Below are 12,146 nucleotides of genomic sequence, written 5' to 3' on the forward strand. Positions count from 1 at the left end.
AGGGGTTGATTATTTTACAGCCATGAACTGCGCTAAAGCACTCGCTCGTGTCTGTAATCCCCGGGTAATGAAAGGAAATCTGAGTGATCTGTACTTACATTGAGTTGCGGTGAGGCGCCCCTGCTGGATGTTCTCATGAACTGCAGGCTTGGAAAAGTTCCCACGCTCGAGTTCATATGAGTTCATCCACCAGAGGGCGCCTCACCGCAACTCAATGTAAGTACAGATCACTCAGATTTCCTTTCATTACCCGGGGATTACAGACACGAGCGAGTGCATTAGCGCAGCTCATGGCTGTAAAATAATTAACCCCTTCAGATGGATTACCTCGTTGGACGTGACAGATCATCGGAAGGTATGTATCTTGTGGGTTTATTATTTTGCCAAGCGAGGGTGTTCTGATGGATTGAGAGAGCAATAAAATACTAAAACAACCCGTGTGTTTATTCCATTAAAATAATTTTTAATAATGTGTGTGTGTTTTTTAACCCTTTCAGACAATTGGATTAATAATGGATAGGTGTCATAATTGACGCCTCTCCATTATTAATCTGGCTTAATGTCACCTTACAATAGCAAGGTGGCATTAACCCTTCATTACCCCATAGCCCACCGCTACACGGGAGTGGGAAGAGAGTGGCCAAGTGCCAGAATAGGCGCATCTTCCAGATGTGCCTTTTCTGGGGTGGCTGGGGGCAGATGTTTTTAGCCAGGGGGGGGGGCCAATAACCATGGTCCCTCTCCTGGCTATTAATATCTGCCGTCAGTCACCGGCTTTACCACTCTGGCAGAGAAAATTGCGCGGGAGCCCACGCCAATTTTTTCCGCCATTTAACCCTTTATTTTAGCAGCTACAACGCTGAAATTTTGCACATACACACTACTAACATTAGTAGTGTGGAATATGCAAAAAAAAAGGGGATATGAGATGGTTTACTGTATGTAAACCATGTCTCATATCCTGTCGGGTTTGGGAAGGAGAAATGAAAAGCCGGCAATTGAATTACCGGCTTTTCACAGATATTGCGCTGAATTAAATATAAATACAGACTATATATATATGTGTCTCAATGACATATATATATATATATATATATATATATATATACTGTATATATGTTTTTCCGAACATTTGAGCACATAAATCCATTAGATGTCGGTTTTGCAAGCCTGCGCGAAAATCTCGCAGTACGGATGCCATACGGATTACATACGGAGGATGCCATGCGCAAAATACGCTGACACACCCTGACTACCGATCACTATTTTGGGAACATTTCTCCGTATTACGGCCGTAAAAAACGGACCGTATTGTCTTACGCTGAGTGTGACTCCAGCCTAAGCGTTTCCTAAAGTCGTTTCCAAACTCGTTTTTAAATTCTCTGAAAACCTCCCAGGTGAACAGAGCCCGGTGCGCACGTAGGCCAGAAGGGAGAAAGTGAATCACCATGCAAACCGCAATATGGCATTGTATACATTTGTGCAATTTGCGCCATGTCTGACACATTGTACGAGAAATCATTTTCAGCAATATGACGCGTTCAGCAGTTAGGGCGCGGTGACCGGACGCCGCCATGTCAGGGTATTTTGGCGCCACTGGCTGCGGCGATCACAGGGCGTGGCCTCTTCCTCAGCGGCGCCTTATAGTGAGTGGGCGGGGCGCTGTGGGAGAAGCGCAGCGGACATTGAGAAGACCGGACGTGTGACGGGAGAGCGGTAATGGCGGCTCTGGGCTGGGGAGGGACACATTGTAGGTGGCCTGCTGGTCTTTATAGGGCTGGGGAGGGACACATTGTAGGTGGCCTGCTGGTCATTATAGGGCTGGGGAGGGACACATTGTAGGCGGCCTGCTGGTTATTATAGGGCTGGGGAGGGACACATTGTAGGTGGCCTGCTGGTCATTATAGGGCTGGGGAGGGACACATTGTAGGCGGCCTGCTGGTCATTATAGGGCTGGGGAGGGACACATTGTAGGCAGCCTGCTGGTTATTATAGGGCTGGGGAGGGACACATTGTAGGCGGCCTGCTGGTTATTATAGTGCTGGGGAGGGACACATTGTAGGCGGCCTGCTGGTCATTATAGGGCTGGGGAGGGATACATTGTAGGCGGCCTGCTGGTCATTATAGGGCTGGGGAGGGACACATTGTAGGTGGCCTGCTGGTTATTATAGGGCTGGGGAGGGACACATTGTAGGCGGCCTGCTGGTTATTATAGGGCTGGGGAGGGACACATTGTAGGCGGCCTGCTGGTCATTATAGGGCTGGGGAGGGACACATTGTAGGCGGCCTGCTGCTTATTACAGGCCTGGGGAGGGACACATTGTAGGTGGCTTGTTGGTCTTTATAGGGCTGGGGAGGGACACATTGTAGGCGGCTTGCTGCTTATTATAGGCCTGGGGAGGGACACATTGTAGGTGGCTTGTTGGTCTTTATAGGGCTGGGGAGGGACACATTGTAGGTGGCCTGATGGTTATTATAGGGCTGGGGAGGGACACATTGTAGGTGGCCTGCTGGTTATTATAGGGCTGGGGAGGGACACATTGTAGGCGGCCTGCTGGTCATTATAGGGCTGGGGAGGGACACATTGTAGGTGGCTTGTTGGTCTTTATAGGGCTGTGGAGGGACACATTGTAGGTGGCCTGCTGGTTATTATAGTGCTGGGGAGGGACACATTGTAGGCGGCCTGCTGGTCTTTATAGGGCTATGGAGGGACACATTGTAGGCGGCCTGCTGGTCTTTATAGGGCTGGGGAGGGATACATTGTAGGTGACCTGCTGGTCATTATAGGGCTGGGGAGGGACACATTGTAGGTGGCCTGCTGGTTATTATAGGGCTGGGGAGGGATACATTGTAGGTGACCTGCTGGTCATTATAAGGCTGGGGTGGGACACATTGTAGGTGGCCTGCTGGTTATTATAGGGCTGGGGGGGTCACAGTGTAGGTGGCCTGCTGGTCTTTATAGGGCTACGGAGGGACACATTGTAGGTGGCCTGCTGGTCATTATGGGGCTGGGGAGGGATACATTGTAGGTGGCCTGCTGGTTATTATAGGGCTGGGGAGGGTCACAGTGTAGGTGGCCTGCTGGTCTTTATAGGGCTATGGAGGGACACATTGTAGGTGGCCTGCTGGTCCTTATAGGGCTGGGGAAGGGATACATTGTAGGTGACCTGCTGGTCATTATAGGGCTGGGGAGGGACACATTGTAGGTGGCCTGCTGGTTATTATAGGGCTGGGGAGGGATACATTGTCGGCAGTCTGCTGGCCGGTATAGGGTGAGAGAGGGCTGTGTAATTTGGTTTTGTCCAGCTATATCCCCCATTAATGGTGCCTCTGGCTGATGACAAGGGGTATTGTGTGGGGGAAAGAGCAGGAGGTCCGTTATGATAGGTGCATGCCTCAGTACTGCTGCAACTCCTCTTTCCTGCCTTCTCCCCATAGAGGAGATGGATATTTTAAATTTCCAATGGTTGATCTTTTTTTTTTTTTATGTAGATAAACCACTCTGAGGAGTCTGGAAGTGGCCCCTTCATAGAGGACATGGTGACTCTCGGCTGTGCTAGGGGGGAGTGAGGGAAGATCTGTCGGCTGGACAATCTTGTGTTTGGTGGTCTAGGCATTGCTTACTCTTGTGCTAGATTATTTCCGTTTTTTTTTTTTGAGAAACCGAAATGGTAATCATGCGTAAAAAGGATCCGATGAGTCCTCCAGTGATAATGGTGTCCATCTGGGTGCTGTTGTGAGACCATCTTTTAGAACCAAAGCACACGCTGCGAGCAGGACTTCTTGCCTAAAATGAATTTCTTTTGTCTGTTTCTAAGAAATGGAATAGAAAAATGTAATCTCAAGTAACCTGAGCCACACTGCTAGGGCTGAGCAAAACCTCATAATAAAATCTTGAATTACTTTTTTTCCTTTTTCTGTACTTGGTCTACATAAGCTTTACATACTAATCGCATTTGTAATTTTAATGCACAATATCCTACACTTCTCACTAAATGTTTTTTTATTTTTTCTCTACTTCACAACCACTGTTTTTTTTTGAGTGGAGTCTCAAACAGGATGTCACAGGAGGCTGGGGATGCACTTAGGCTACGTTCACATTTGCGTTGTGCGCCGCAGCGTCGGCGCCGCAACGCACAACGCAAACAAAAACGCAGAAAAACACATGCACAACGCTGCGTTTTGCGCCGCATGCGTCCTTTTTTTCATTGATTTTGGACGCAGCAAAAATGCAACTTGCTGCGTCCTCTGCGCCCGGACGCGGGCGCCGCAGGGACGCATGCGGCGCAAAACACAAGTGCGACGCATGTCCATGCGCCCCCATGTTAAATATAGGGGCGCATGACGCATGCGGCGACGCTGCGGCGCAGACCGCAAATGTGAACGTAGCCTAACTCCATTCAGCATGTATGTCCCTCCTGGAACAGGATGTCATGGGACAGCACTACAGTTAGTTTTTTCCATTGCCTCCTTCTGAAGATATTGTGGATCCTGGATGATTGGTGCTGTGGGAGATGAGTTCAGCGCCTTTTGGCCAGGATCACACGTGTGAGAAACTTGCATGAGTCTTGCATCTTAATACGTGGCACTGCCGCCGGCACTTGGACCGGAGTGTGCGACTGCATAGAAATACATGCAGCCGCATGCTCCGGTCCAGAGCTCCGCGGCAGTGCCGCCTATTGAGATGCGAGACTCTTGTGAGTTTCTCGCACTTGTGATCCCGGCCTTAGGCTACGTTCACATTTGCGTTGTTGGGCGTTGCGTCGGCGACGCATCAGCGACGCAACGCACAACGCATGCAAAACGCATTGTTTTGTGACGCATGCGTCCTTTTTTGGCATGTTTTTTGACACACAAAAAATGCAACTTGCTGCGTCTTCTGCGCCCTGACGCTTGCGCCAAAAAACGCATGCGTCACAAAACGCAACACAACGCATGACCATGCGCCCCCCATGTTAAATATAGGGGCGCATGATGCATGCGTCGCCGCGGCTGCGCCCGACGCAACGCAAATGTGAACGTAGCCTTACTCTGCTTCTACCGCCGCCATAGCTTCTGTGAAAGAAGATGTTAGTGTGCTTCTAGCACTGCCCTCAAACATGCCGCCATAGCTTCTTTAAGGGTATGAGCACACGTTCAGGAATTTTCACGGTTTTTTGCGATAAAAACGCATACATATGCATCCTATCATTTAGAATGCATTCCGCAATTTTTTTGGCCGCAAAAAAATACATTGCGGTAAAAAAAAAAAGCAGCATGTTCATTAATTTTGCGGATTTTTCGTGTTTTTCCAGCGAAAACTGCAAAAAAAACACATGCGGATTTCTGGCAAAAATGTCCGGTTTTTGTCAGGAAATGTCTGCAAGAAATCCTGAAGTGTGCACATAGCCTTAAAGATGTTGTAGGTTGATGAGACCGTCTTTAATTTAAGAAGACTTTAGTGACGGCTGTGTGGCGTCTGCAGCAGGGGGGGGAAGGCCTGCCTCTAGGACTGAAGAAAGGTATTTTCTGACAAATTACAAAACTGATTATTTCTGTAGTTACAGCACCCAGAACTAAAAGAACCACCTTGTCAGAATGCAGCATTACTGCTGCACAAGGTGGCTCTTTTAGTTTCTAACGCCTGGGGGGGGGGGGGTGACAGGTTCCCTTCAATAGTATTTTGTGTTTCTCAGTTTTTGGGGAGATAATCGATCTTTAGAATTGATTTGGTATGGCTGAAACATGCTTTGCAGAATGCCCTGTACTGCTCATATTTTATATCACATTGACATTGGTTTTCTTTTTGCAGATTGAACCATGGATTACATAACCTGTCCATATAACCCTGAGCACAAAGTCCGTGGGACTGAGCTGGGGATGCATCTTAGAGACTGTGAGGTAGTACTCATTCTTGTTAACACCTTTGTAGGGATGCAGCAAGTTTTAAGGCCCATTTAGATGGGTTCATAATTGGGAGCTAAGTGTTCAGACTCTCGGCCTGTATATCCTGCATTCTGCTGTGAATAGGTGATGTGTTGCCAGTAACCTGATGTGACTTACTCTGGGGTTTTATAGCTGAATCACAGACTTTAAGGGGAACCTGTCACAGTGCCAGGTCGTGGTTACTATTGCCACTTTGAGCGGTGAATAAATCCACACCACTATTGCTGTAAGAGCTCACACTTACCAACGTAAATAAAATGAGTTCGATGTTCCTGAAAAGTAGGGCAAGTGTCATACAGGTTTTAACTTCTCATTCGTATGACATGCATATTCAATGTATTTTTAAAGCGAACCGGTGATCATGATTTTGCTAAGGAAAATACAGGCATTGTCGGGCTGGCGCTGGTACATTAATTAAAATGATACCTGGGATGAAGAAATCAGTCTTGTGGTTTAATGTGTTTGCAGTTTGAGTTAATAAAATTCTTGTTCTGGGCAGGGCTGTGGAGTCGGAGTTAGTTTTGGTTGGAGTTGGTAGAAATGTACCGACTCCAGCTTTAAAAAAAATGTATTATTTCATAATTGAACTTTCATATGAATTTTATAAATGTTACTCAAATATATATGTTCTATCAAACTATGAACAACAGTGATAAGCAGTTCTGCTGGAGATAGAGACATTTCTTACTACTTGTGTGTCAGGCCATGTGCACACGTTCAGTATTTTTCGCTATAAAAACGCGAAAAAAACGCTTACATATGCCTCCTATTATTTACTGTGTATTCCGCATTTCATGTGCAAATGTTGCAATTTTTTCCGCGAAAAAATCGCATTGCGGAAAAAAAAGCAACATGTTCATTAAAATTGCGGGGATTCCGCACACCTAGGAATGCATTGATCTACTTACTTTCCGCATGTGGCTGTGCGCACCATGCGGGAAGTAAGCAGATCATGTGCGGTTGGTACCCAGGGTGGAGGAGAGGAGACTCTCCTCCACGGACTGGGCACCATATAATTGGTAAAAAAAAAAAGAATTAAAATAAAAAATAGTGATATACTCACCTTCGATGGCCCCGGAGTCTTCCCGCCTCTCAGCGGTGCATGCTGCCGCTTCCGTTCCTATAGATGGTGTGTGTGAAGGACCTGCGATGACGTCGCGGTCTTGTGATTGGTCGCGTGACCGCTCACGTGACCGCGGCGTCATCGAAGGTCCTGCACACACACACCATCTATAGGAACGGACGCCGCTGAGGAGATCGGCTGTCTGCAGGTGAGTATAACCATTTTTTAAATTTTTTAATTATTTTTAAACATTCTATCTTTTACTATTGATGCTGCATAGGCTGCATCTATAGTAAAAAGTTGGTCACACTTGTCAAACACTATGTTTGACAAGTGTGACCACCCTGTCAGTCAGTTTTCCAAGCGATGCTAGAGATCGCTTGGAAAACTTAAGCATTCTGCAAGCTAATTTCGCTTGCAAAATGCTAAACACGAAAAAAACCGGAAAAAAAAAATGCAGATTTCTTGCAGAAAATTTCCGGTTTTCTTCAGGAAATTTCTGCAAGAAATCCTGACGTGTGCACATACCCTCACTGTTCTCCACTGCCCTTATCTAATCTTATACTTGGTTAACCTCATGCTGCCCCAACCCCCCTACTTACAATGTATGAAACTGAAAGTGAAAATGTGTTGACAATTCTTAGTAGTAAAGCTCCTCCTCTAGACTAGATGTTTACTAGGTGTGAGTCTTCCAAGCATCTCACAGCTGCTACTCAGAAGAGGAAGACTGTAAGAAGTACTGTATTATCCTTTCAACAAACTTTGCATCAGTTAACTGAGTACATGAGGAATAACAGTATTAGGCTATGTCTCCACGTTCAGGATGGCCAGCGGTATCGCCGCAGCGGCGAAGCTGCTCGGCGCTAAGCCCCGCCCCCTTTCTGGGACTCGATCATGCCGGATGTGTTAACTCTTCACATCCGGGATGATCGCTCTGTCCCATAGGGCCCTGTGATATGCCTTGCGGGGACGCTGCGTCCCTGCAAGGTGTACGGACATGCTGCGATCTGAAAAGACGCGCAGCATGTCCGGAGTCGCAGGGCCGCCGCGTGCGGGTTTCCACGCATAGTGGAGACGGGATTTCATAAAATCCCCTCCACTATGCTGGAACATCTGGACGCTGCTTGTTTGACGCTGCAGCTCTGCGCAGCGTCAAACAAGCAGCGTTTCCTGACCGTGGAAACATACCCTAACTGACCACTATATCAGTTGTGCGACCTGGCAATAATTTTGTACAATTGTTTTTAGGAAAAACAATTGTCATTTCTATTGTGAATGCAGAATTAAAAACCTGAGAATGTCAAAGAAGCGTCACATTAAATCAGCTGTTTTCTCTTCGCCACGACAGCACCCACTTGAGAGAGGGGATCCGCCCCTTAGGAACAGGAAACCCTATGGAGAGAATAAAAGGGGCGGTCCCCCTCGCTCCCACAGTTGATTTCCTGTTCCTAAGGGAACCCATGGAGAAGAGGATACCTAGCCTGGATGCCGCCTGTGCGGTTTACCTGTGAGGACGGCAGGGGCTCCAGTGCTGGAAGCAGCGTCAAGGGTCCTGGTGTCAGTTTCCCCCCTCTGCTGGCAGGCTCCGTGAGGCCAGGGCAGGAGGTCGTATGGTTCACGGGCAGGAGGACGCATCAGCGGGCCTGCGGCAGGTAATTATGCTCCGGAGCGCAACGCCGCTGCAGGCGATATGCGCAGGTGTGTAACTGCCATTCAGCTCCCCTGGAGGTGAGGTGGAAGCGTCCAGGGTGAGAACAGGGCGGAGATGACGCCGGGCAGTGCGCACGAAATCCAAGATGGCCGCGACCCGGAAGTGGTGAGCACTTCCGGGTTCAACAGGAAGAAGATGGCGGCGCCCAGCATTAAAGGATGCCGGCGCTGATTCCTCGGCGTCCAAACATGGCGACGCCACCTCGGGACTCAGCGGTGCCTTCAGAGGACACAGCTAATTTTCCTCACAGCAGCGCAAGCAGCGGACGAAAATCCTCCACAAAGAGCGCAAAAGAGAAGAGATCTAACCGATCTTCATCTCAGCCTGTGCCTGCATCTCCTCCTCTACGGCTGGTACCTTGACCATCTGCTTCACTGGGGTGAGTGTGTACCCTCCCTATTAAGCTAATTATGGCCCCTCTTATTTATATACCATAGGCAAAAAGATCGGAAAAATCAAAGCACATACAATGTGCCTTATGTACCCAGCCCCTCCCGGATAATTATACAAAGAAAATGTGTTATGTCTGTATTGAGAAAACGGTACGGGAGGAAGCCTCTATAAGATCTGATGACATCAGACAGATGATTAGAGATGAGTTACAGGCTTTCCATAGTTCAGAAAGCATTCCTGAATCTAGGAGCAGAATGTGTAATTCGCCAAAGTCAGTTCATTCTTCTGATAAAGATGATACGGATGCCTCCCTGGAAGAGATTTCCTCAGAAGGGGAGCAAGATACGTGTTTTCCTACAGAGAGCATAGATAATCTGGTGAAGGCTGTATGTAACACCATGGGTATTAAAAGCCGTAAAGATCCTAAAACACCACAGGATATTATGTTTGCAGGATTATCTGAAAAGAGGCCTACCTTTCCCCTAATAACTCCAATCAAAGATTTAATTACTAAAGAATGGGAGAGCCAGGGGCAGAAAGGGTTACCGTCTTCATCAAAAAGACGTTATCCCTTTAAGGATGAAGACATGTCTATCTGGGCCAAAGCCCCAAAGGTTGACGCAGCGGTTGCATCCACGTCTAAAAAAATCCTTGCTCCCTGTAGAAGATTCCGGTTCCTTACAAGACCCACTGGATCGTAAGGCCGATACTTTGTTAAAACGGGCATGGGAATCATGTTCTGGGGCATTTAGACCGGCTATATCAGCTACATGCACTGCAAGGTCCATGTTAGTCTGGCTTAATGACCTGGAAGAGGGTTTAATAGGAGGACTATCCAGAGAAAAATTGATCGCTTCCCTACCCCTAATCAGAGGCGCTACAGCATTTTTAGCGGACTCATCTGCTGACTCAATTAGATTGGCGGCCAAATCAGCAGGCCTAACTAACGTGGTTTGTCGGGCCCTGTGGTTAAAAGGCTGGAAGGGGGACGCCCAAACAAAATCAAAATTATGTGGCCTTCCATGCCAGGGTGAGTACCTTTTTGGTACAAAGTTAGACGAGATCCTAACTAAAGCGGGCGAAAGGAAAAAGGGGTTCCCTAATAACTATTTTCCGTCCTATAGGAGAGCCTTCCGGAAGCCCATCTTTAATAAGAGAAGGGATTTCAAAAACCAAGACCACTGGGCAAATAAAGATAACAAACAAAGAGGCTCCTTTTTCGGAAAACGACCATTTAAAAGGGAAGATAAACCGCGTTAATACAGATCCACCAGTGGGTGGTAGACTATCTCATTTCGCCCCACAGTGGCGTGCTGTAACCTCCAACCCTTGGGCTACTAGCCTCGTAACCTCAGGCTTAATATTAAGATTTACCCGAGTCCCTCCGGACTCATTCCTATTGACTTCTGTGAAGTCTCAATCTCAACAACAGTTTTTGGAACAGGAAATAATGAATCTCCTTTCCAAATAGGTATTGGTGGAAGTCCCAGATCATCAGAGGGGGAAGGGGTTTTACTCCCCTTTATTTTTGATCCCAAAACCTGACGGATCATATAGAACTATAATAAATCTTAAAAAGCTAAACATCTTTCTAGAAAACCACACCTTCAAGATGGAATCGGTCAGGTCCGCGATTAAACTTTTATTTCCGGGATGCTTTATGGCAGTCCTCGACTTAAAAGATGCATACTATCATCTGCCAATTTATATCGAACACCAGCAGTATCTGCGTGTGGCGATAATGATTAATGGGCAAATACATCATTTTCAATACACGGCCATGCCCTTCGGACTGTCAATAGCTCCCAGAGTCTTTACTAAATTAATGTCAGAGGTGATGTCGTTTTTAAGATTAAAAGATACCCTTAAGGTACCTTCACACGAAACGACATTATAACGATATCGCTAGCAATCCGTGACGTTGCAGCGTCCTCGCTAGCGATATCGTTTCGTTTGACACGCAGCAGCGATCAGGATCCTGCTGTGATGTCGCTGGTCGCTGAATAAAGTCCAGAACTTTATTTGGTCGTCCGATCGCTGTGTATCGTTGTGTTTGAAAGCAAAAGCAACGATACCAGCGATATTTTACACTGGTAACCAGGGTAAACATCGGGTTACTAAGCGCAGGGCCGCGCTTAGTTACCCGATGTTTACCCTGGTTACTAGCGTAAAATGTAAAAAAAACAAACAGCACATACTCACATTGTGTCCCCTGCAGTCTGCTTCCTCCTCTGACTCAGCGCCGCAAAGTGAAAGTGAAAGCAGCACAGCGGTGACGTCACCGCTCTGCTCTCACTGTACGGCGCTCAGTCAGTCAGGAAGTGGACGCAGGGGGACGTGAATGTAAGTATGTGCTGTTTGTTTTTTTTTAGATTTTACGCTGGTAACCAGGGTAAACATCGGGTTACTAAGCGCGGCCCTGCGCTTAGTTACCCGATGTTTACCCTGGTTACCAGGGGACCTCGGCATAGTTGATCGCTGGAGAGCGGTCTGTGTGACAGCTCTCCAGCGACCAAACAGCGACGCTGCAGCGATCGACATCGTTGTCGCTATCGCTGCAGCGTCGCTTCGTGTGAAGGTACCTTTATAGTTCCATATCTAGATGACCTTCTGGTAGTTGGGAACTCCCCCTCACAATGTAAACAGCGCCTATCTAACACAATCTCATCCCTGCAGAAAATAGGATGGTTGATTAACTGGGAAAAATCCAGATTGTCTCCAACAACCCGTCAGACGCTCTTGGGTCTTATCCTAGACTGAGTGTCAGAGATGTTTTCTTCCTGAATCCAAACAGTCTATAATAATAAAAAAAAGTACAGTCGGTAATTAATAACCCTGTAATCTCCCTTAGAGATGGTATGTCCCTTTTAGGTTCTTTTACGTCGTGCATTCCGGCGGTTCCATGGGCTCAATTCCACACTAGGCGTTTACAGTATTTAATTTTACAGGAGGAGAGTAAATTTCAAAGCCATTTGGGTAGTCGTTTATACCTCCCATTAAACGTAATAGAGTCCCTCTATTGGTGGGTGGAGCTGGATCATCTAGTTGGGGGCA

At 47.3% G+C, this 12,146-nt stretch overlaps 1 protein-coding gene across 4 annotated transcripts in view; it reads left to right on the forward strand.

Moving 5' to 3' along the window:
- Positions 1–1,606: 1,606 nt before the first annotated feature.
- The window catches only part of LOC143816926 (gametocyte-specific factor 1-like), a 157,537-nt gene continuing 146,997 nt past the window's right edge, over positions 1,607–12,146 (forward strand). For all 4 annotated transcript variants that reach the window (XM_077297917.1, XM_077297916.1, XM_077297920.1 and 1 more), the window contains exons 1-2: positions 1,607–1,716; positions 5,792–5,880. In XM_077297917.1, the coding sequence (XP_077154032.1) occupies positions 5,800–5,880 (81 nt within the window). In that variant the 5' untranslated portion in view covers positions 1,607–1,716; positions 5,792–5,799. The remainder of the gene's footprint in view (positions 1,717–5,791; positions 5,881–12,146) is intronic.

Source organism: Ranitomeya variabilis, chromosome 3 (genome assembly GCF_051348905.1).
Source record: "Ranitomeya variabilis isolate aRanVar5 chromosome 3, aRanVar5.hap1, whole genome shotgun sequence".
In the NCBI taxonomy this organism is placed as follows: Eukaryota; Metazoa; Chordata; class Amphibia; order Anura; family Dendrobatidae; genus Ranitomeya; species Ranitomeya variabilis.